This window comes from Papaver somniferum, unplaced genomic scaffold, assembly GCF_003573695.1.
Source record: "Papaver somniferum cultivar HN1 unplaced genomic scaffold, ASM357369v1 unplaced-scaffold_125, whole genome shotgun sequence".
NCBI classification, from domain to species: domain Eukaryota; kingdom Viridiplantae; phylum Streptophyta; class Magnoliopsida; order Ranunculales; family Papaveraceae; genus Papaver; species Papaver somniferum.
Genome location: NW_020621603.1, coordinates 20,333,817 through 20,357,365, shown reverse-complemented (window position 1 = coordinate 20,357,365; position 23,549 = coordinate 20,333,817). Strand labels below are relative to the sequence as shown.

The window sequence follows — 23,549 nt, the reverse complement described above, 5'->3', positions numbered from 1 at the left end:
AAAAGTCAAGTGACTGGTAAAGCCGTATTTTTCATATTGGAGAAGATAAAATAAGCATACATACAGCTAACATGCTATAGAGAAGCAGGAATAAACAAAAGGGCCAAGTAAAAACCGTAAACTTAAGTTGCAAAAATTCAGATAATCTACAGCACATTTCATGTCATTAACTGTACAAAGGAATACCAAATAGTGAACTATGATATACCTTAAATTGCCCAGGAGCTTCTTGCTCATACTTGATCACAGCTTCTCCAATAAAGACTCATATGCAGTGTTTCTAAGAAAATTCGTCCCTCAATCAGACCCTTGGAGACTAATATTTGATAAACGGGAAACCTCAATTCATGGACACTTAGCAACAAGCCAGGGACTATATGATTTTCTTCTCGGATAGCTTCATATAGATAGGAGATGTATTAAACAAATTTTGAATTAAATCTTCTAACCTTAGTTTCAACAAGTCGATTTATTCATCGCTGTCAATGCATGAAGACCACTAAGAACTTAAATTTCTAAGGACCGAAACCCATACCCTTAGTATCTTCTACTATCTCTCCCTGAATTTACCAGTGCTAATAGAAAGCGACCATGGTTGGTTAACTAAGAATATGACAATACTTGGTTGAGGGGCACCTTCATTTCTCAAAACCTGTATATTGAGTATCAATCTTTCATTCAAATCTACAGGTTCAAACCCCTAAGGCGTCGGAAAACAAAAAAAATGTATTGGGTCAGTACCAACAATTTTCTTGATAAAATCGAAAAAACGAACGACATGGTTTTCTAAGTTTCTTTCTAGAATGTGTGGGCAAGTAGATAATAAATTGACAAGTCTAACATGAAATTGAATTAATCAAGTCTAGACAATGAACATATGTAATTATTTAAATCAGAAATGGAAGTCAATCACCATGTTGCACCAATGAGGCGACAATACCTATCATCATATTCAAATTAAGTGAAACAACACAATAGACAGATCCAAAATCAGCCGAACTCCAAACAGAGTACTCACAAATTAAGTAAACTCTAAATAAATCATGAAAATCAAACCAAAAGCGAAAACTACTTTATGAAGTAGAACCTCAGTAGGCAATCGACATCTAAAAAAAATTCCTCGTTGGAGAGATTTATTCAAAAAGATACTACGCAGTATTTAAACATCACTGATCCTGATAACACAAACAAAAATTTTACAGACTGAAAAAAATTCAATTTCATACAAAAATCACAAGGCCAAAAAGAAAGCAAGCATCTCAGACTCATATTTCCCCGTTAGTTTTCTTCACTATCAGAATTCAAAGTGCAAGGATGATTACAAGGATTTTGTCCATCATTGATGCTGTCTTTGTAACTCCCTTTCCGTGAGGAATAAAAAATTCTAACAACCACAATACACAAGTGTTGTTTAGATCTAATAATCGGAAGGGGGGAATTGAGAAAACAAGAAAAACACCAGAAATGTCAGGTTTAGTGAACAACCCAACATTAAGGTTTTAACGTCTCACCTTACAGGTTTGGGGGGAAATGCCAATGCTCGGGATTCGGCAAAATACTGACTAGAGGAGCGTAAATTTGTGTCTTTATCGGTCGGTACTTGGAACTTTACATGGTGAATTTTACCATTCTGGGTGAATGTGATATTACGAATGCCTCTGTACACATGGTACTAGAAATCATAGTTGCTAAACACCAGAAAACTACTAACTACATGGTATTCTTCTTCTCGTCAACATGTATGAGGCGAGTGACTGGTGGACAAATAATATTCTTTTGGGAGAGAATAAAACAAGCGTACATACAACTAACATAAACAAGCGTACATACAACTAACATCTAACATTGCAAGGAAAAACACTACAGGAAAAAACAAAAGGGCCAAGTAAAGACTATGTAACCTAAATCATAAATTCACATAATCCTAAAACACATTTCATGTCACTAACTGAATAAAGGAATATCAAAATAGTGAACTATGATATACCTGCAACAGCTCAGGAGCTTCTAAATCATACTTGGTCGCCACGCTACTTTGCACACTTCCTCCACTTTTTTGCTTGACTTCTTCAATTCTCCATCCTTGTTAGGCATTGAAGAAAGCCAAAGTGTTAGGCATTGAAGAAGGTTGTGAAGAAGTCTAGCAAAAAAGTGGAGGATGATCCGCGAGAATAATCCAGTGAGGTTCTAAGTTAAGCTGCCTAGTTCAACCGTGATTCACCTAGTCGAAACAAGCACATGAGGGACACCTTCATTACATCAATCTTTCATTCAAATCTACAGGATTAAACCCCTAAGTGCGTCGGAAAACAAAAAATGTATATTGCGTCAGTAGCAACAATGTTCTTGATGAAATTGGAAACACAAATGATACGGTTTTCTAAACTTCTTTCTAGAACGTGAGGGCTAGTAGATAATATCTTGACAAGTTGAAGTCTAGAATATAAAAAGAAATAATCAAGTCTATATAATATCCTTATGTAATTATTTGAATAGAAATCGCCATCTTGCAGATGCATGTAAGTACCTACTATCAAATTCAAATCCATACAAAGTTGTTTGGCAACTTAGAATCAAGTGAAACAACAAAATAGACAAATTCAAAATCAGCCAAACACCAAACAGAGAACTCAAAAATTAAGGAAAGTCTAAATAAAATCATTAAATCAAACCAAAAGCAAAAAACTGTTTATGGAAGAAGGACCTCAGTAGGCATTTTGTCATCTTACAAAATTCCTCATTGGAGAAACTTTTTCAGGAAGATAACGCAGTATTTAAACATCATTGATCCTGATAACACTAAAAAGTTTACAAATTGACAAAAAAAAATCCTTATCATACAAAAATCACAAAGCCAAAAAAGAAGCATCTCAGACTCATATTTCCCCATTAGTTTTCTTCAGTATGAAAATTCAAAGTGCAAGGATGATTACAAGGTTTTGTCCATCATTGATGCTGTCTGTCTAACTCTCTTTCCTTGAGGAATAACAAGATTCTAACAACAACAATGTACAAGGGTTCCGTAGATATAATCGGAAAGAAAAATAAAACATTGGAAAAAAAAGAAACACCAGAAAATTGAAAGCAAAAACAAATAAATAACTTCGATGGCATCGAAGTCCAGAAACAATTACAAAATAGGTTACCAATTTGCTTTAAACCCTCAAAGAAGAGAGGCATATGCGCCGTACATGGATACAACACAAGTAGCAGATTATCTATTTAAAGTAATTCATGGATACAACAAAAGTAGCTACGCATCCAGCAACTACAAATTCATGGATCAAACATGTACCACAGAGAATGATCCAATGTGGTTCTAGGTTCAGCTGCAAATCTCCTCCGCGATTCACCTAGATGAAACAAGCATATGAGCTTCCCAGGAACAGAAAAGGTAAGTACTCAAACAAGCACCCATCTTAATTACTACGTCCCATTTTGATTCTTGCCATTGCAAACACATTGTACTAAATTTCTTAAAACCGAACAACAAACCACAAGTATCTTTCCTGAATTGTACTTCCTTAAATTCCTTTACTTTTACAGCCAAAATTTTGTCATCCAGTACACATGTTCTAGATAAGTAGAGTTGTTAAACACTAGAAAATTACTACCTACACAATGTAATCTTTTCATGTCAACATGTATGAGGCACGTGATAGGTACACACATATTTTATTTTTTGGAGAGAATGAAACAAGCATACAGACACCTAACATGCCAAGGAGAAGCAGGAATTGACAAAAGGACCAAGTAAAGGTTATGTAATAAATGTTTTACAATAAGACATCTACTGCACATTTCATGCCACTAACTGAATAAAGGAATTCAAATACTTATTGCGGCGTCCAATTCGTTTGCACTTATCTGCCTAATACGTGTCTTTGGATATGCTACGATAGAACTCATAGACAGCAAGGTTTAAGTAAAAACACACCAAGACAATGTACTTATCTCGAGCTGCACCCACACAAATTTCAGCGAGCCAGTAGCTAGGTTTCGACTTGCTTGGCAGCAAAATTAACTCATCACTTTGGGAGTCTTCCGAGACACGCCGAATGGATGCCTGATTATAAATCTGATTTCAAAAGGAATTAAATATGTTAGACCAACTTTAAAGAAGATAAAATTCTACACTGGCATAAGTACATGCGTACAGATGCCTTTGTTTATTTATGTATGAATTAGAATGAATAAGTGATATACTAAAATTATGCCCATGACCAAAACGCTTTACCGCATAAAACTGAATAGTCAAGTGCAGAAGATTCAATTTCCTGAAAAAGTGACTAGTTAAACTCTAAAGCAGTCATAAGATGGGTGACAAGGTTAGATGGCTCTAAAAAATGAGGAGTCCACTTCAGCTGAGTAGTCCAGTATCCTCATTTATGTAAGTAACTGGATTATCTTGCAGAAGCAGTTAAGATAAATATTTATCTATTAATGTTTTCCATGGATGAAAACATAGAGGCTAAGCATCAAGGAACTACCAATCCATGGACGAAATAGAGAATCATCAAATGTAGCTTTAAGTTACTCTGCTAAGTTCCTCAACAATTTACCCAGTGGAAAGAAGCATAAGAGTTTTCCAGCAAAAACCTATCTCGGTTCTCGATATATAACAGGTAAGTGACTGGTAAAGCCATATTTTTCCATTTTGGAAAATATAACAAAGGGGCCAAGTAAATACTATGTAAACTCTTGAGTTCTAGAAATTCAGATTATCTACGGCACATTTCATGTCACTAACTGAATAAAGGAATACAACTAGTGAACTATGATATACCTTCAACAGCTCAGGAGCTTGCTCATACTTGATCACAAACTTCTCCAAAAAAGACTTCTGATTCATCTGCAGTGTACATAGTAAAATTTGTTCCTTATCAGACCCTTGGAGACTTATATATGGTAAATGGAACACCTCGGCACAATCCTCTTCTCCAAGCTAAAAAAACAAAGGGGTCAGGCATGAAATTGGTGGACACTTAGCAACAAGCCAAGGACTAAAATCCACTTGATTTACAAGGTAATCCATTATAGACATGCTTTTCTTTACAGATAGCTTCATACGGATAGGATATGTTTCAAATGCATTTTGAATTTGATCTTCGGACCAATCCCATTTCCTGTAAGCATTCAATTTACTTTCCTAAATCGATTTATTTATCACTGTCAATGCATATATACCACAAAGAAATTAAATATTGTAAGGATCAAAACCCATACCCTTAATATCTTCTGCGATCTCTCCAAATTTTACCACTGCTAATCGAACGTGGCCATGGTTGGTTAACTAAGAACCTGACAATACTTGATTGAGGGACACCTTAGTTTCACAACACCTATTGAATATCAATCTTCCATTCAAATCCACGGGATTAAACCCTAAGGGTTCGGAAAACAAAATATGTGTATTGGGTCAGTGCCAACAATGTTCTTGATGAAATTGGAAAAACGAATGATAATGATATGGTTTTCCAAACTTCTTTCTAAAACGTGTGGGCTAGTAGATAATACCTAGACAAGTTAAAGACTTTTAGATAGTATCTTATGTAATTATTTGAATCAGAAATTGAAGTCAGTCACCATCTTGCACCATTGATGCATGTAAGACTGGGGCGACAACACCTATCATCAAACTGAAATCCATACAAAGTTGTTTGGCAACTTATAATTAGGTGAAACATCAAATAGAACACATTCAAAATCATGAAGTCAAACCAAAAGCAAAAAATAATAATCAGTTTTAGGAAGAAGGGATCTCAGTAGGCATTTTGTCATCGAATGAAAATCCTCATTGGAGGAATTTTTTTCAGGAAGATAACGCAGTATTTAAACATCACTGATCCAGGTAATAATAAAAAAAAATTACAGATTGAAATTTTTTCCTTTTCATATAAAAATCACAAGCCCAAAATGAAAGCAAAGAAGCATCTCAGACTCATATTTCCCCATTAGTTTTCATCACTATGAAAATTCAAAGTGCAAGGATGATTACAAGGTTTTTCTCCATCATCGATGCTGTCTGTCTATCTCAAGTGCCCTTAGGGAACAAGGGAACAACAAGATTCTAACAACAACCATGCACAAGTGTTGTTTAGATCTAATAATCGGAAGAAAAATAAAACCCAGAAATAAATCACATAACTGAAAGAAAAAAAGAAAGAAGAAAATCAATTGCAGAGAAAGTAACTTCGATGTGATCAGAGTCGAGAAAGAATAAAAAAAAGAATAGAAGAAAAACTTAAAAAGAAGAGAGGCATAGGCGCCGTAAACAAGAAAGTTGATTCACTAGGGTTTAACAGATCGACTGAGATCAAAGTTTGGGTTTAAAGGTTTTGTGAGTTTAGAGATTCACCTTCCAGGTTTGAGGTGAACGGCCAATGCTCGAGAAAGTACTGACAAGAGGAGAGTAGATTTGTGTCTTTATGGGTTGGTACTCGGAAGTCCCTATTTAGTAAGTTCGCGAATGATTCGCGTACGCTTGCAACTCCGAACCCAAGACGCGTATTATGTGACATTCCCGGATTATTCGCGAATCGTTCACGAACTTTACGTATCCCGAATGATACGTCCGCTTAATTCGCCAGAAATTCTTTAGCTTTTATGTTTTTAAAGACCTTATTTTTTGGGCTTTACTGCCTCCCAAGCATACACGGCCCAATATTATACGTTGTTGTAATTTTTATGAAACAAAAATGACAGAAGAGATTTGAAGGTGAAGGTGAGAGAGATCTAAACCACTATACCACGTCCTCTTTGATGACTAATGTTGTATATATTATTAATATCATCATATTACGTTTATTTTTTCTTTAAATAACTCACACGTATGCATAAAAATTAGTCTATGACCTTATAAATACTAATTATTTATTATATATAAATACCGAATTTTCAGATCCGAACTCACATTTATAAATCGAATTATACACGTACATATGTCGTTCCGAATTACTGACGAATCACGTTCCGTTGACCGAATTTTGGACCGAATTTGGGTTTTACAAAACCGTATAATACTCGTACGTTTGCCGTTCCGTACGTTTGCCGAATCCCGAATTGCTAACTAGACTCGGAACTCGCATATAGCCCAGCACTGATGCATACTTTTCGTTGACAAATTGGTGGGACGAGGGCCTAAAAATGACATATCTAGAACTTTTGATAGAGTTGAGTGGTCTTTTCTTGTCAAGATGACAGAAAAGTTGGGTCTCGATAAGTTTGGGATTGATTTAACTAGGAATTTCTGATTAATCTTATCTAGAGGACCCGTTTAATGGAAAATCCCACATCTAACTCACATTACTCGATAGTCCGAAATCATGTTTTTGAACCAAATTTTTTTGTCACTGGTTCATCACACACACGTGTGTAGGGGATTCTTTCATGAATTCCCATAATACTCTTCATATAAAATAATAAGTCATTCGTATTTTCCCTTCCCTTCTCGAGATCTGGTCTAGAAATGAAGATTGTGAATTGGTTAAGATCTCTGATGGAGTCACGTTTTCAAGCTAGATGGATATGTGCCTTCAAAAGTCAATTTTCCATTATACATATATAAACGTACTGTCAAAACGTATTATTTTTACATTTTATTTTTTTGTTTACATCATAGTACATATTGGTATATATCTAATACAAATATAATCTAAGAATCCAATAGTATATATCAATATGTACTGATGCATAAAAGAGGTTTTTACATTGTAAATATCAATATATATTATTGGATCATACACACAACAATATTCTAACTATCCAAGTACATATTGACATGTGTTGATACTTATTCAATCATAAATAAGGGTTTTAAGCAGAAATAAATTGGTATCAACAAAATAGTAAAATTAGAACTATAAACATGTACTCCCTTCGTCCCAAAATAGATGACCTAGTCCAAATTTGCACAATTCTTAAGGCAAGGAGGAGAGAGGAGTATTTTTAACTATTTCTTACAATTATACCCTTATTAATAATTACTAGTAAAATTTACACGGAATGTTCGTAAACTTTATACTATTTAAAAGCATTTTAAAACATTTACGTAACGAGTATAAACATGACTATCAAATTATACATATTTCTTATACTGACAATAATCAATTAAACAGATAATTTTAGAAAAATCTCATTATTTGATGATATAGGTCATCTATTTTGGGACACAATATAAAACTAAGTAGGCCATCTATCCTAGAACGGATGAGTATAACACATAGTGATGTGTACGTAATAATATGTAAGCCATGTATCTGACTGTACATATTGATATGTATCATGTGAATACAGACTTCATTTTTATTTATTTTGGTATTCAAGTATAAACTGTAGATATCATTATTCAGTACATATTGATATGCGTAGTACATCAACGAATCCTTCTTCCCCTAAGTACGTATTTATATGTACTATATAATCATATTCAAGCATAAACTATGGCTATTCAGTACATATTGATACGTATTGCGTCAACGAATCACTAGTTTTGAATGAATTGGGAGTTTTAAAACATTAATAAATTGAATGATATTAATTTATTCACAAAAGAAAAATTGGAATTGAGAAAACCCTCTTTGATGTAAAATCGAAATTGAAAAACTTAATACATACCTTAATCAGATATGGACCCGTATCATCATCCATGAAAAGAAAAACAATGAATAACTTAATACATACTTATTATGATGGGTAAGTTTTTTCACGATTTTTAATCTTGCTAATCAGAATGTGCTGATACGGAATCAGAAGAAGCTCATCATGGACTGTGTCAAGGCTAGACAACTTGCACGGGTCGTTGATCGTAAAGTGTGTGTACTAACCAACGAGCATGGTGTATACACAGTTAAGAGAATCAAGGAAATCAATAATACCTTCTATGATAGATTCATTGAAAGGTATGAGGTTCTGAAGGAACTTTGATTTTGTCTAGAAAAAATCTAGAGGACCCGTTTAATGGATAATCCCCTATCTAACTCACATTACTCGTTAGTCCGAAATCATGTTTTTGAACCAGAATTCTTATCGTTGTGCGTATGAGATTCGTTCACAAATGCCCATAATATCCTTCGTATAAAGTAATAAGGAACTAAAATCTTATCATCGTCATTCGCATTTTCCCATCCTTGCTCGAGATTTGGTTTAGCAATCAAGATTGTGAACTGGTTAAGATCTCTGATGGAGTCATGTTTTCAAGCAAGATGGATATGTGCCATCAAAAGTAAGTTTTTCCATAAACCCTTATATATATTATATTTTTACATATTTTTTCTTTGCAAGATAGCACAAATTGGTATGTATCTAATATAAATGTAATATAAATATTCAATAGTATATATCAATATGTATTGATGCATAAAAGAGGTTTTTACATTGTAAATATCAATATATATTATTGGATCATACACACAACAATAAGCTGACTACCCAACAATATATATTGACACGTATTGATGCTTATTCATACATAAATTAATGTTTTAAGCAGAATGAAATTGGTATCACCAAAATAGTAAAATTAGAAGTATAAACATGTACTACCTCCGTCCCAAAATAGATTGACCTAGTTCAAGTTTGCACAATTCTTAAGGCGGGGAGGAGAGATGAGTATTTTTAACTATTTCTTACAATTATACCGTTGTGAATAATTACTAGTAAAATTTACAAGGAATACTCGTAAACTTTATACCATTGAAAAGCATTTTAAAACATTTACGGAACGAGTATAAATACAAATTTCTAATACTAACAATAATCAGTTAAACGGATAATTTTAGAAATATCTCATTATTAGGTCATCTATTTCGGGACAAAATCTAAAACTAAGTAGGCCATCTATCCTAAAACGAAGGAGTATAATACATAGTGATATGTACGTAATACATATGTAATCCATGTCTCTGACTGTACATATTGATTTGTATTATGCAAATACAAACTTCATTTTTATTTATTTTAGTATTCAAGTATAAACTGTAGATATCATTATTCAGTATATATTGATATGTATGGTGCATCAACGAATCACTTTTTCCCTAAGTACATATCTATGTGTACTATATGATCATATTCAAGCATAAATTAGGCCTATACAGTACATAATTATACGTACAGTGTCAACGAATCACTGGTTTCGAATAAATTGGTAGTTTGAAAATATTAATAAATTGAATGATATTAATTTATTCACAGAAAAAAAAAATGAAATTGAGAAAACCCTAATTTTGATGTAAAATCGAAATTGAAAAACTTAATACATGCCTCAATCAAATATGGACCCGTATCATCATCTATGAACAGAAAAACAATGAATAACTTAATACATACTTATCATGTTGGGTAAGTTCTTTCAGGATTTTTAATAGAAAACAATTTAATTTTGCAGTTTCAATGTTGTGTTTTAGTAAAATCAACGTCCATGAATAACTTGTACCAGTGTCGTTCGCAAACGTACCTGAACCTATATATAGGTTTTACATTTAACAACAACTGCGACACAACCAATGATATTGTTTTTGGGAGGATTGATATATTCTTCATATTGTGGTATACTGTGAATTTCCAGTATAAGCAACATTCAATCGAAGAAAGAATTTTCACTATAACAAAAAATCTTTATAACCCACGGTCACTTGGGTTGGGGTCCTAACGTAAGTTATACTAGGAACCATCTCCACTCGTACATGTCGTATCCAAAAGCGGTAAAGAAAACAAACTGGTGTACACGCTAACCATTGTATAACTAGAACTAAGCAGGTCACCATCTTAGTTACATTTTTTGGGGAAAAAAATGGAATCTGCATTGCACTTCTAGTGTTACGGTTGTTATAATATTTTTATAGGTCTAGAGTGTACTTATTTTCGGTTGAAATATGAAGCATTTGAATTGCTTGAGAATTATCTATAATTTTTGTTTCTCTTTTCTACCAATACTATTTTCCAGTTTCTTTCCAGCCTGTGTTTTTCCTATTAATTTCTTAATTAATGTTTATCGATACTAAATTTATTTTTACACCCTATATACACCAACTATTTTATACTATAAATTCAAACCGGAGGTGCATCCGCCCTACTGAAACGACTAATAGATGAGTTAGACGACTCAAGTCGTAGCACCGTCCGACTAATATTCATATATGCATTAATAACAGTATGAATCCAATTTTTTGTTCTTCAATTTGTTTATTTTTTAATTAAGGTTTGTTAGTTTTTTAAATTATGTTTCGTTATCTAAACTAAAACGTAATTTGTTTTATTAAATTTATTACATTCTTTTAAATTATGGTTACAAATTTATAATATTTTTTTTTATTTTTAGTCGCAACAATATTTATAAGGAAAGACTGGCTTATTATTTGCATATGTAGTCTTCTCTATTCATTGTACGTTAACTTGAGAGTTAAACGTATAGCTTAAAATGTTGTAGCATAAGTGGAAAATGTGGGATGACATGCTGTTTTGTTTCTGCGTACTCCTTCTTACAAAATTTTTGTGGGTGTATACTAAGATTTTTTGCTCGATCGAATATCAAATAGACATGGAAGATATACTACACTTTCACCCTGCCACATCAAGATCATGGACCGGTAGGTCACGAGATTGAACATAATACGAATAGCTAATAGTAGAATGTTTCATCGGCTAAGCTGAAGGCATTAATCATTGACGCCTCCTTATCCAGCCAATGTATCTCTTCGTTTACAAGCAAATCATTTGAATATGAGTCACCATTACGAAACAACGGGTGAGGGATTTCTTTTTCCTCCTTCCAATCATTACTCTCATTGCCAAGAATATACACTTGAAAATAACATTAATCATTATGTTTCCGGTAGATTCTAACAACTTTGTACTCATCAGTTGCCTGATTATAGTCAAACCCACTCACCATCCAATGTGTACTAACTTTCTCTTCAATTGGGTATCTCGGAAGAGAAACATATTCTCTGATAACTGGATTATATATATGAATAGGGTTATTCAGCTTACGGTGACGCATAGTAGCACAAATCAAACCATTGCAAGAACTAAGATTTTCCAGGAGTTCCGATTCATACTTGGTCTAGTTAATGGGAGGAATGATGATTTTTATATCTTAATTTCATAATACTTGTTCTTAACATCCACACTGTATTCGACATAGTAAAGGTTGCAATCCATAAATCCCTTGTCTCCAATCAAAAGATTAGGTCTATCCCCAATATTCTTTAACAAAAGGAACCCGGACCGAACAATCTCACATAAGCTAGCATTAGTTGAGAGATCCTGATTTCGTCAAGTTTAGGCAATAATAACTTACGGCGATCCAGGTGAGTTTGCACAAATGAGAGATCCATAATGAGATGGTTCCATGTTTTGCAAACGAGTTTGGAATCTAAAACTGAATCAACATGTAAACAAGATAATATATTCGATAAAATTTCGATTGGGAGATAGTTCATACCGTACCAATTTTCAATTTTTCAATTGTTAGTCAAACCGAATCAGAAACAGGAAGGACTAAACACAACAAAGTGTATTATGAATAAAAGATTACTGCAAAAGGGGATAAATATTATTAGAAAATAATTACTCTTACCTTCCACTAATCAATTAACGGTTTGATTCCATTTCTTCTAATACGTTTTCTCTGGCTATTTGGGTTTTTTCTGATTTGTAATCATCTAAACTTTTTTATTTTGTGAGACATCATAAGTGGACAAAGTTTAAAGTGTGGTCGAAACTGACAAATCCTAGTAGCCTGTTTGTATGTCACTCCAGAAGTTGATTTTCGATTTATGGAAGAAGAAAGGTCCCTTTTTTTATTTTTTGTGACATCATAAGTGGACAAAGTTTGACAAGTCCTAGTAGCATGTTTGGATGTCACTCCAAAAGTTGGTTTTTGACTTATGGAAGCAGAAAAGTCACAAAGTTGGTATGTATAGGTAATTTCAGAATAACTTTCAAAAGTAAAAAAATTAAACAGATATTGAACTGGACCGGATGCTGAGTTTTTGGGCGTCATAATTTCGCTATTTATAACATTGTTGGAGAGAGCGAAAAAATTGGTTTTATTCTCCGCATTGTAAAAGATTCTCTATAATGTGACCATCATAGTGCTTGCTCTAAATAAAAGTTATTTTGGGAGACGCCATTTTACATACATAGTGGAATAGGGATATCTTAGGGGCCTGGACATCAAATTATCTATCGTGTTTCAAAATTACTTTGTTATTTTTGTCATTGTACAAAATATAAATTATTTGTAGGGGAAATAATCGTTTGGTCATTTTTTAGGTGGTTCCAAGACTATTTGGTTCAACGGAAAAAGTCGTTTCATGTTTGGTCCATAATTATTTAAAAATATTAAGTGGACAAAAATATCCTTCCGTATTGTTTCATCTTTAATTTTCATACTCTCCTATTCCTATAATTATTTGAGTTCATGCTCTCTGATGAACTCTTAACTTCCTCTTATTTTCGTACAGGAGTTCATTCTCTTTGATGAACTATCAGGCGTTGGTCCTAATTATGTAAATCTTAGTTCATTCTATTTGATGAAACAACTTTAAAAAAAAAGGGAAATAACAGAGTTCATTATTTAAAGTGAACACCCAATAAAACTTCCACTATTTATGACAAAAAAAAGAGTTCATTATTTTTAATGAACACACAACAAAACAAACTAAACATCAAACTAGAACAGTGTTCATTCTTTAAAATGAACAACCAACAAAACTTTCATTATTGTGAACGAAAAACAGAGTTCATTCTTTCAAATGAACACCTAATAAAAACCAAAATTAAAACAGGGTTCGTTCTTTCAAATGAACACCTAATCAAAGTTCATTATTATGAACAAAAAACAGAGTTCACTCGTTCGCACCCAATAAAAACAAACTAAAATAAGACTAAAATAGAGTTCATTCTTAAAAATTAATACATAACAAAAAACAGAGTTCATTTTTTCGAGTGAACACATAACAAAACTTTCATTATGATGAAGAAAAAACGGAGTTCATTTTTCGAATGAACACCTAATCAAAAACACAGATCTACAAAAATCAAAGAACAAAAAGATGATATATAAAGATTAAATGAAACTCACCGGAAAATCAAATTGATCTCTATAAATCAAATCTTCATAAACAATGAAACAAGCTAAAGAAGAAGAAACCGAGTTCATTCTGATCAATGAACTTCATCATCTTCATCGTCTTCATCATCTTCAACAGCGGCAGCAGGGAAGAAGAAAACACAAAATCATCGTCGTCTTCATCATCTTCATCGTATTCAACAGCAGCAGCATCAACATAACAGCGACGAAGAAACACAAAATCTTCGTCGTCTTCATCATCATCTTCAAAAACATCAACATAAAAGAAAAAACCAAAAACCTTCGTCGTTCATCATCATCTTCATCATCATCAGCTGAAATAAAAAAATGGAGAGAAGAGAGAAACTAGATCTAAAACTAAAGAAGAGAGAGAAAGTGAATATGGAAATGAGATATTTTCTACTGATTTTTTCTATATATATAGTCCCAAATTAAAGGGTATTTCTACCAATATAAAAAAATTACATCATTCATGACGCCATCCCGCGTGAGTATTGTCCACCCTAGGACCAAACAACAATATATATTTTAAAAAAGGACCAAACGGACAATTGAATGGGTCAACTGGACCAAACTAACTCTAATATCTTATTATTAGGACTAATTGGTATTTCCTACTTATTTGTAATTTATTTTCGTTTCTAAACGTCTAAACTAATCAATTTTGACTAGACGATTAGTTTTTTTTTCTTCATTATTTGACTGATCAAATTTGTTTGTAAATAAAAACTACCAGTCACGTTTAAACTTAAAATCAAAATCGGCCATGTCCAAGTTAATAGCCTTAACCAATTGTTAATGATGTCCATTATTTTTTATTAACTGTTCACAATCAGATAGGTCGGACATAACTAAGTTGTGCGTTTTAAGAAATAAGAAGTATATAAGTATATGCGATCGGTTAGGTGACCATTATGAATGTTATGAAAATTTCAAACTACTCGACCTAGGTGATTTCAAATTTCAAACTTCTACCAATGATAAAATTTTGGATCGGCAAAATTTTACGGTATAAGAACGTGTGGTTCAGAAATAAAATGAAAGTAAATTTGTATTTATTGTGTTTTACATATCCTAATTCGGCGCAAAAATCTTCTGCACATATATAATAATTAAGTCGGCTATAGAAAGTATTTATCCACATATTATTTACTTCGAAGTATTATTACTTTGAGTACAAAGATAAACGATTTGATTTGAAGCAATATCCTTAAACTAATAGTAGGTAATTTCTTGAATATAAAATAACACATTAAAATTTTGCAAATTAAATCTTATTTCTGAAGCAATAAACATGTTGTTGAATATAACAGAAAAGGATATTCTCTATCTCCTTATTTGTTCATGTTTAGTATGGTATCCCTCTTTAAAAGTCCCATGCATGTTGAGCACCTTGGTCTGATACATGGTACTCAAATATGTCCTGGAGCCTATCCCATAAGCCATCTTCTATTTGCTGATGAGTGCATGTCTTTTTGTAAAGCGAACTTGCAGGAAAGCAAGAACTTGGTGAAAACCTTCAGTAATTTCAGTTCTTCTTCTGAGAAAATGGTAAAATTTCTCAAAATCTGGTATTGTTTTCAGCCAAAACACTGCTCCTGAAATTGGTGACATTATAAGTCTCTTCATGAAGGTCAAAAAGATTGATATTAATGATAAGTACTCGGGCTCCCCTTTATACACCAATAAAAGTAAGATACAAGTTTTTCAACCCTGATTGCAAGTTGGAAAAGTGAAAATCTACCCCAAATGGTAAAGCCACCATGATTATAAGTGTTACTTCCACTTCTAGTATCTATCAGATTAACCGTTTCAAACTGCCTAAGAAGACTTGTCAGGACATAGAAAAACTTCAACAAGAAATTTCTAGAATAAAGATCCTGAAAAGCCTAAGGGCATCTACTACATTTCATGGCATTCAGTTTACAAACCTAAAGAATTCAAAGTTCTTGGATTCAGAAACATGGAACTTTTCAACAATGTTATGGTCACTAAAATATCACGGAGACTCATCACTGAGCCAGATTCTTTATGGTCTTCCACCATGAAATAAAATCACCTTGAAGATCAAAAAGTTATCATAACAGGTACCAAATCCAAAAAAACTGACTCTTGCGTCTGTAAAGGTATACTAGAAGGAGTTAAAAATATTCAAAAGTATTAGAAATGAAAAGTGGGAAATTGTTAAAAAAACAGAATCTCGAAAAACAAATGGATACACAACAAAAAACAACATCACTCTAAAGTACCATCTCTGCCCTAATGATCTAACCAATGTCAACTAAGTCATCAATAATATAGGGGAATGGGATACTGACACTCTTTCTCTCTGGTTGTTCCAAGATGATCAAGTTGTTATCCAAGATACTATCTTCAACATCCAAGAGAAATATATTATTGTTTGGGGACTTCAACAAAGCTTGGTAAGTAATATTCAGCCATCGAAGAAAAAAAAACAAGTAGTAAGAAAGAAAACATCACTGTGAGTTATTGATTCCTTTTGACTATCTATGCTTTAATTTCGTGAAAGTATTCAATTTGTTTATCTTAAGTTATTTTACGTTTCGATGTTTATTTGTTAGACCACTAAAGGAATCCTGACTCAACAAAACACGGCGGGTGCATTTCAGTCATTGGGAGGAGCTGAAATCAATAATCTTAATAGGGGAGAGTACAACCATTTATTGGTAAGCCTTAAAAAATCTCTTTCTTTGAAACCTACTGAAAAAGTATTTGGTTCGCTAAACTGATGGTTTAGTACTGTATAATTCCTAGAAGTAGATTTTGTACCATAATAGCTTGTCAGAGTACCTAAAACATGACTTTGGTTAGAGCCGTTGGATAGCTAAAATGACTATATTTACTTCCTGGCAATATTATATGGAATTTTGTTGAGTGGGTACCGTTGCATACCTATTGTTTCTCCCTAGTTATGTTGTGTTGGTTAAATTTGGTGAAACCTGACATACTTTTAAAAAAATTTATGTTTACAGCACTTAGCTGAACTCCAAAGAGTAGGAAACATAGGAAATGCCACGATGCAATTCCCGGCACCACAAATTTTATCTTATGGAAACATTAGCAGCGTATATGGAACACCTTATGTTCATTCTGGGAATATTGCACCTGCACCAGGAGGACTCCCTGGACATTTTGAAAGTTTCTCGACTGCATTTGGAGTACCTCATCCATGGAGAACTCCATATTTGGAGAGTTCTGCACCAACGTACCAGGATACCAGGCAGTGGAGGATTTATCCGAAGGCAACATTAGTTTTATGCGGAAGTTCTATTTTTAATAATTTTATGAATCATATTTTCAATAAAGATGCGCAGTGTGACCCCTGAATGCGTTAGTTTACTCGTAGTTGGATGTTATCACTCTTAACAAGGTGCATTTTCTTGTTTTTTTCGAAGCATGAGGTACTTTTAGGTTCTGTTTTCTTTGGTTATGTTAAAACAATAATGGAAAATTAGAAGGAATTATTAAACATAACATTTCATACATATGATGTCTTACAACAGTGGGTCTTTGTAGTTTACATTTGACTTATCAAAAAAAAAAACTTTGTAGTTTACATTGTCAAAATAATGCACATTTCCACGCAACATACAAACAAGACCTTTCAGATTTATAGCTTGGAAGAAGTTTTTCACCAGCCTTCCTTGCAAAGAATAGTTTAGAACACCGTGACTTGTAGCTATCTCATCTTTGTACTCATTTTGTTAATGATCATTTTGTGCGGATTTTATTGTCGCCTCTATCTCAGGCCTCCGGGAACAGCATCTCCATCAGAAAAAATCTAATTTGTTGACTTGTAATTCCACCTGCTGAATCTGAAATAGTATTACTTACATGTTATTTTTTTGTGTCTGCATCCACAAGATATAATTCAAATTCTGGCATTCTACAGATTCTGGAGTTCCCTCAATTGTCTCTGTCAATCTTTTTGTAGAAAAGTGAAGATCGGAATTGTTAACACTGGAGATGTTCAGAAACAATCTGGATGTTAGATTAAAAAATAAAATTAAAGAAAACTGTTTGCAAGATACAACACTCGAATGAACAAGAGCAACAACTAAATAATAACAAGAAAAGATAATAAAGAGTACAAGAGCAACTCTCACATGACGGAAGAAAGGAGGCTTATAAGCTGAGTAAGAAAACAAGTTGATCTTACTTGTTCAAGTGTATGCTGTGCAAGATCAGTTGTTGAAATCATAACACCGACAACAAATGAACCAAGTTCAAGACTTAGCCCCAACTTATAGCTGCACTGAAACCAGATATAACAACTATTTCACGGTTATATATATACAAATGAAATTAGTTTTCGTCGCCGTATGACAATCTTCGCAGATTCTTTACAATTCGTATGTGTTACAATGGTAGTAAAGGCTAGTGAAATAATAGTGCTTTACATCAGTATGTAAAAATGGCACAGGATAAAGAGTTTTAATCACCCTCTTGTCCATCACTCTCTCTACTAAAATCAAACACCACCACTTTCACCTCCAATATGTTTATTGTACTCGAGCACTAAAATAGGCTTTTGGGTTCTGATATAACTTGGATTTCAGTGGCATAGTTAAACTAAGGATTTGAATTCATTTGAAGCATATTAACTGTAGCATAGGTTGTCAATTTACTCTCTTTATGACACAAAGTTTGAACAAGTTATGCTTTCCACTAATTACAATTCCAACTCAAATTAGCAGGCTACTGTGAAACCTAATTTGTTAGAATCCATTGCACAATTTCATGGTACTGTAGTTGTTTCTCACATAAAAGACTCCAATTCACTTACTGTATTAAATGAACAGGGAACTTACAGAGAGTGCAATTCGTTTCCTTCACCGATTCCAGCAGCTCATTCCATTCAATTTTCAAGACCATAAACAATATAATCTTTTATCAAATTCAATGGTAAGAACCTTTATCAATTAAGAAATAGCAAATTCACGGATTTTAAAATTAAAACTTTTACTCTTGAACTTAGACGCAACACTCATCTGATCAAGACTAAATACCTTGGTTTCATGGATCTGATGATTGAAATTTTGGATGATAAATGGAAGATTTTTTGTCTTGATCTTCTTTATCAGAATGCAATTGGCCGAACAAGGGGAGAAATTCTGGCTTCTGATTTCTTCCATCTATTCAATCAAAAATCTAACTCATTATAATAGAGAAAGATATAAAATAAAAAGCCTATGTTATTCTGATTTTTTTCTTATCTGGTGTTCGTAGCAAAGAGGGAGTAAAAGACACGAATAAACACGTCAGCAGGAAGAGAAAAAAAATGAAAAGTACAAATGGCATGCCACGTATGCGGTGGGTTTGATGGTTGGTTAGAATAGTGGGTTGAATAGAATTATTGCTTTTCTAAAATCTTTTTTTTTTTCCGAAGAAACCAAGGTTCGTTATCTTAACTAAAACGTGATTAGTTTCTATTAAATTTATTACGATTATTTGCACATGTAGTCTTCACTGTTCATGGAACCTTAACCCGCAGAGTTCAACATATAGCTCAAAATGCTGAAGCATAACTGCGAATGCTCACGTTTATGGCAGGACACGCTGTTTTGTTTCCGCTTATTCCTTTTTACGAAAATTTTGTGGGTGTACATTAGGATTTTTTTGCTCGATTTAACATCAAAATAGACAGGGAAGATGTACTACACCTTTCACCCTGCCACATCAAGATCATGGACCGGTAAGTCACAAGATTGAACAGTTACGACTAGGGGTGAGCATTTGACCCGTAATTCGCGGATTTAATCGGGACCAACCGTTCATTTGCGGATGGATGCCCTGACCGTTCGTTGATGGATTGGATGCGGATGGAATTTTTGAAATCTAACGGACAACGGATCGGGTCCGGATACAACCTTGAAAATCCGTTGGACATCAATATTCGTTAAATTAAGGGCATTTATATAGTTCTAGAAAATACTATGGATCATTTAGAAATTTTTAAGATGTTTGTTTTGTATAATATATAGGATATGTAGGTTTTATAAGGAGTCATTTGTGTCGGCTTATTTTCTTTACTATAAATTTTAACTAAAATAAATCCATTGGATTATCCGCATCCAATCCGTCCATCCGTGTATCCATTGGATGCAAATTCGTTGGATGCGGATGCCAAATTTGAAATCCGGGCGAAAACTGGTCCATACCGGCCCATGCTCACCTCTAGTTATGACTCATACGAATAGCTAATGGGCCGATAAAAATATGGGTTTTCTCCGTCTTATTGGACTCCCTCAGCTGTTGATGACCCGAATGGTATAGCACGTTAGGAAGCCATTGCCAATCCAGCTGCCGTCATTGATGCTCATTCTCATTACAGCATTAATTCAGGTGCATCAATTCAGGTACGATTCTTGGTCAGGGAAAAGACCTCTCAAAGGACTGCTAAAGATGACGCATAGGACGATTAAATTAAAGGTTACAATTTAAAGATGATGCATCTACCAGAAACCACTGCTCCTGCATCTTGTCCACTTCTTTCAAGCAATCTTCCTGTTCCGTCATAAACATGTTCAGGCAACGCTCCTCTGTCATCTTCAACAAGTTGTGATGCAAACTAGCAGACTGAAACAACACGGGAGCCGCGTTACGCACGTGGAAGTCATTCTTGTTTGCATCAGACCTCATTCGAAGGCCCTCAATGACATGATCCTCGGGGTTCATCACCAGTGTCTTCGCACCCGTGCCCGAGTCCCTCAGAAAACAACGTAAAGAAGATACAGAAGGGTCAGAGACTTTGACATGATCAAGGTTATAGTCCTCCAGACGAGAATATAGCGCCCGCGAATTTTCCACTTGTTGTTTGAGATCCTCATATTCAGCTTTAGTTGTCACCACTGTACTAACATTGTAATAAAGATACTTTGTCTCAGTGGTATCCAAATCTTCTGTTGTGTCCCATTTAAAATATTCCTTCACAATATTTCATGATTTCCTCGGGAACTTCCAGTTTTTCTCTTCTAATCCCACCTGTTCCTGCAACCTCTTTTTCATGATCAGTATCTAAGTACATGCATACAGATGCAATTGATTATTTATCTAAGTAATAGAAGAATTAGAATGAATAAGTAGTTAATCTACTAAACTTATGCCCAAGGCTTGCTGGTTTACTGCATAATAAAACTGAATAATCAAGTGCAGAAAATTCAATCTCTTAGAAAATGTGACTAGTTAAACTCTAAAGCACTCATAAGATGGATGGCAAGGTTAAATGTATCTAAAAAAATGAGTCCACTGCAGCCCGCAGTCATAAGATGGATGGCAAGGTTAGAGGTATCTAAAAAAAATGAGGAGTCCACTTCAGCTGAGTGGTCCAGAGCCCTCATTTATATAAGTAATCGGATAATCCTGCACAAGTAGTTAAGATAAATAAATGTTTGCTTATCTATTAAAGTTCACCTTGGACACAAACATAGTGGCTAAGCATTAAGGAACTACCAATCCATAGAAGAAATCTATACCGTAGAGAATGCTCAGCTCTAAGTTAGTCTGATAAGTTCCTCAGCCATTTACCAAGTGGAAGCATAAAATTTTCCGGCAAAGAAAAGATAAGTTAGCTTTAAGACGAGCACCTCTCTTGATTTTCAGTATACAAAAGTCAAGTGACTGGTAAAGCCGTATTTTTCATATTGGAGAAGATAAAATAAGCATACATACAGCTAACATGCTATAGAGAAGCAGGAATAAACAAAAGGGCCAAGTAAAAACCGTAAACTTAAGTTGCAAAAATTCAGATAATCTACAGCACATTTCATGTCATTAACTGTACAAAGGAATACCAAATAGTGAACTATGATATACCTTAAATTGCCCAGGAGCTTCTTGCTCATACTTGATCACAGCTTCTCCAATAAAGACTCATATGCAGTGTTTCTAAGAAAATTCGTCCCTCAATCAGACCCTTGGAGACTAATATTTGATAAACGGGAAACCTCAATTCATGGACACTTAGCAACAAGCCAGGGACTATATGATTTTCTTCTCGGATAGCTTCATATAGATAGGACATGTATTAAACAAATTTTGAATTAAATCTTCTAACCTTAGTTTCAACAAATCGATTTATTCATCGCTGTCAATGCATGAAGACCACTAAGAACTTAAATTTCTAAGGACCGAAACCCATACCCTTAATATCTTCTACTATCTCTCCCTGAATTTACCAGTGCTAATAGAAAGCGACCATGGTTGGCTAACTAAGAATATGACAATACTTGGTTGAGGGGCACCTTCATTTCTCAAAACCTGTATATTGAGTATCAATCTTTCATTCAAATCTAAAGGTTTAAACCCCTAAGGCGTCGGAAAACAAAAAAAATGTATTGGGTCAGTACTAAAATTTTTCTTGATAAAATCGAAAAAACGAACGACATGGTTTTCTAAGTTTCTTTCTAGAATGTGGGCAAGTAGATAATAAATTGACAAGTCTAACATGAAATTGAATTAATCAAGTCTAGACAATGAACATATGTAATTATTTAAATCAGAAATGGAAGTCAATCACCATGTTGCACCAATGAGGCGACAATACCTATCATCATATTCAAATTAAGTGAAACAACACAATAGACAGATCAAAAATCAGCCAAACTCCAAACAGAGTACTCACAAATTAATTAAACTCTAAATAAATCATGAAAATCAAACCAAAAGCGAAAACTACTTTACGAAGTAGAACCTCAGAAGGCAATCGACATCTAAAAAAAATTCCTCGTTGGAGAGATTTATTCAAAAAGATACTACGCAGTATTTAAACATCACTGATCCTGATAACACAAACAAAAATTTTACAGACTGAAAAAAATTCAATTTCATACAAAAATCACAAGGCCAAAAAGAAAGCAAGCATCTCAGACTCATATTTCCCCGTTAGTTTTCTTCACTATCAGAATTCAAAGTGCAAGGATGATTACAAGGATTTTGTCCATCATTGATGCTGTCTGTGTAACTCCCTTTCCGTGAGGAATAAAAAATTCTAACAACCACAATACACAAGTGTTGTTTAGATCTAATAATCGGAAGGGGGGAAATTGAGAAAACAAGAAAAACACCAGAAATGTCAGGTTTAGTGAACAACCCAACATTAAGGTTTTAACGTCTCACCTTACAGGTTTGGGGGGAAATGCCAATGCTCGGGATTCGGCAAAGTACTGACTAGAGGAGCGTAAATTTGTGTCTTTATCGGTCGGTACTTGGAACTTTACATGGTGAATTTTACCATTCTGGGTGAATGTGATATTACGAATGCCTCTGTACACATGGTACTAAAAATCATAGTTGCTAAACACCAGAAAACTACTAACTACATGGTATTCTTCTTCTTGTCAACATGTATGAGGCGAGTGACTGGTGGACACATAATTTTCTTTTGGGAGAGAATAAAACAGGCGTACATACAACTAACATAAACAAGCGT

General features: G+C 33.9%; 1 protein-coding gene, 1 long non-coding RNA gene, 6 other non-coding genes and 2 pseudogenes across 8 annotated transcripts; all 10 read right to left on the bottom strand.

Moving 5' to 3' along the window:
• Positions 1 to 889: 889 nt before the first annotated feature.
• LOC113331655 lies at positions 890 to 954 on the bottom strand (annotated as a pseudogene).
• Positions 955 to 1,252: 298 nt separating this feature from the next.
• On the bottom strand, positions 1,253 to 1,349 carry LOC113331664. The gene has a single exon (XR_003351106.1). It is a non-coding gene; the product is annotated as a small nucleolar RNA snoR26 (small nucleolar RNA).
• A 1,348-nt stretch (positions 1,350 to 2,697) lies between these two features.
• LOC113331676 lies at positions 2,698 to 2,794 on the bottom strand. Its single transcript, XR_003351116.1, has one exon. It is a non-coding gene; the product is annotated as a small nucleolar RNA snoR27 (small nucleolar RNA).
• Positions 2,795 to 2,863: 69 nt separating this feature from the next.
• On the bottom strand, positions 2,864 to 2,959 carry LOC113331673. Its single transcript, XR_003351113.1, has one exon. It is a non-coding gene; the product is annotated as a small nucleolar RNA snoR26 (small nucleolar RNA).
• Positions 2,960 to 3,078: 119 nt separating this feature from the next.
• On the bottom strand, positions 3,079 to 6,437 carry LOC113331184. The gene is made up of 4 exons (XM_026577928.1): positions 6,359 to 6,437; positions 4,787 to 4,945; positions 3,938 to 4,078; positions 3,079 to 3,353 (listed from the first exon to the last, which is right to left on the bottom strand). Exons 2-4 carry the CDS (start codon positions 4,850 to 4,852, stop codon positions 3,219 to 3,221), a joined length of 342 nt encoding a protein of 113 aa, XP_026433713.1. The 5' UTR covers positions 4,853 to 4,945; positions 6,359 to 6,437; the 3' UTR covers positions 3,079 to 3,218.
• Positions 5,563 to 5,642, bottom strand: LOC113331651. Its single transcript, XR_003351099.1, has one exon. It is a non-coding gene; the product is annotated as a small nucleolar RNA U31b (small nucleolar RNA).
• LOC113331666 lies at positions 5,929 to 6,025 on the bottom strand. Its single transcript, XR_003351108.1, has one exon. It is a non-coding gene; the product is annotated as a small nucleolar RNA snoR26 (small nucleolar RNA).
• A 13,964-nt stretch (positions 6,438 to 20,401) lies between the features above and the next one.
• LOC113331248 lies at positions 20,402 to 23,541 on the bottom strand. The gene is made up of 2 exons (XR_003350848.1): positions 21,935 to 23,541; positions 20,402 to 21,109 (listed from the first exon to the last, which is right to left on the bottom strand). It is a non-coding gene; the product is annotated as an uncharacterized LOC113331248 (long non-coding RNA).
• LOC113331654 lies at positions 22,614 to 22,678 on the bottom strand (annotated as a pseudogene).
• Positions 22,977 to 23,073, bottom strand: LOC113331663. Its single transcript, XR_003351105.1, has one exon. It is a non-coding gene; the product is annotated as a small nucleolar RNA snoR26 (small nucleolar RNA).
• Positions 23,542 to 23,549: the final 8 nt, after the last annotated feature.

What these genes read in the sequence shown, in the direction of transcription:
- LOC113331184 (XM_026577928.1), bottom strand. Translation starts at nt 4,852, where the DNA reads ATGAATCAGAAGTCTTTTTTGGAGAAGTTTGTGATCAAGTATGAGCAA. An exon ending in AAGCTCCTGAGCTGTTGAAG is followed by an intron (nt 4,079 to 4,786) that starts GTATATCATAGT and finishes TTTTGAAATCAG; the next exon opens with ATTTATAATCAGGCATCCAT. An exon ending in GAGATAAGTACATTGTCTTG is followed by an intron (nt 3,354 to 3,937) that starts GTGTGTTTTTAC and finishes TGTTTCATCTAG; the next exon opens with GTGAATCGCGGAGGAGATTT.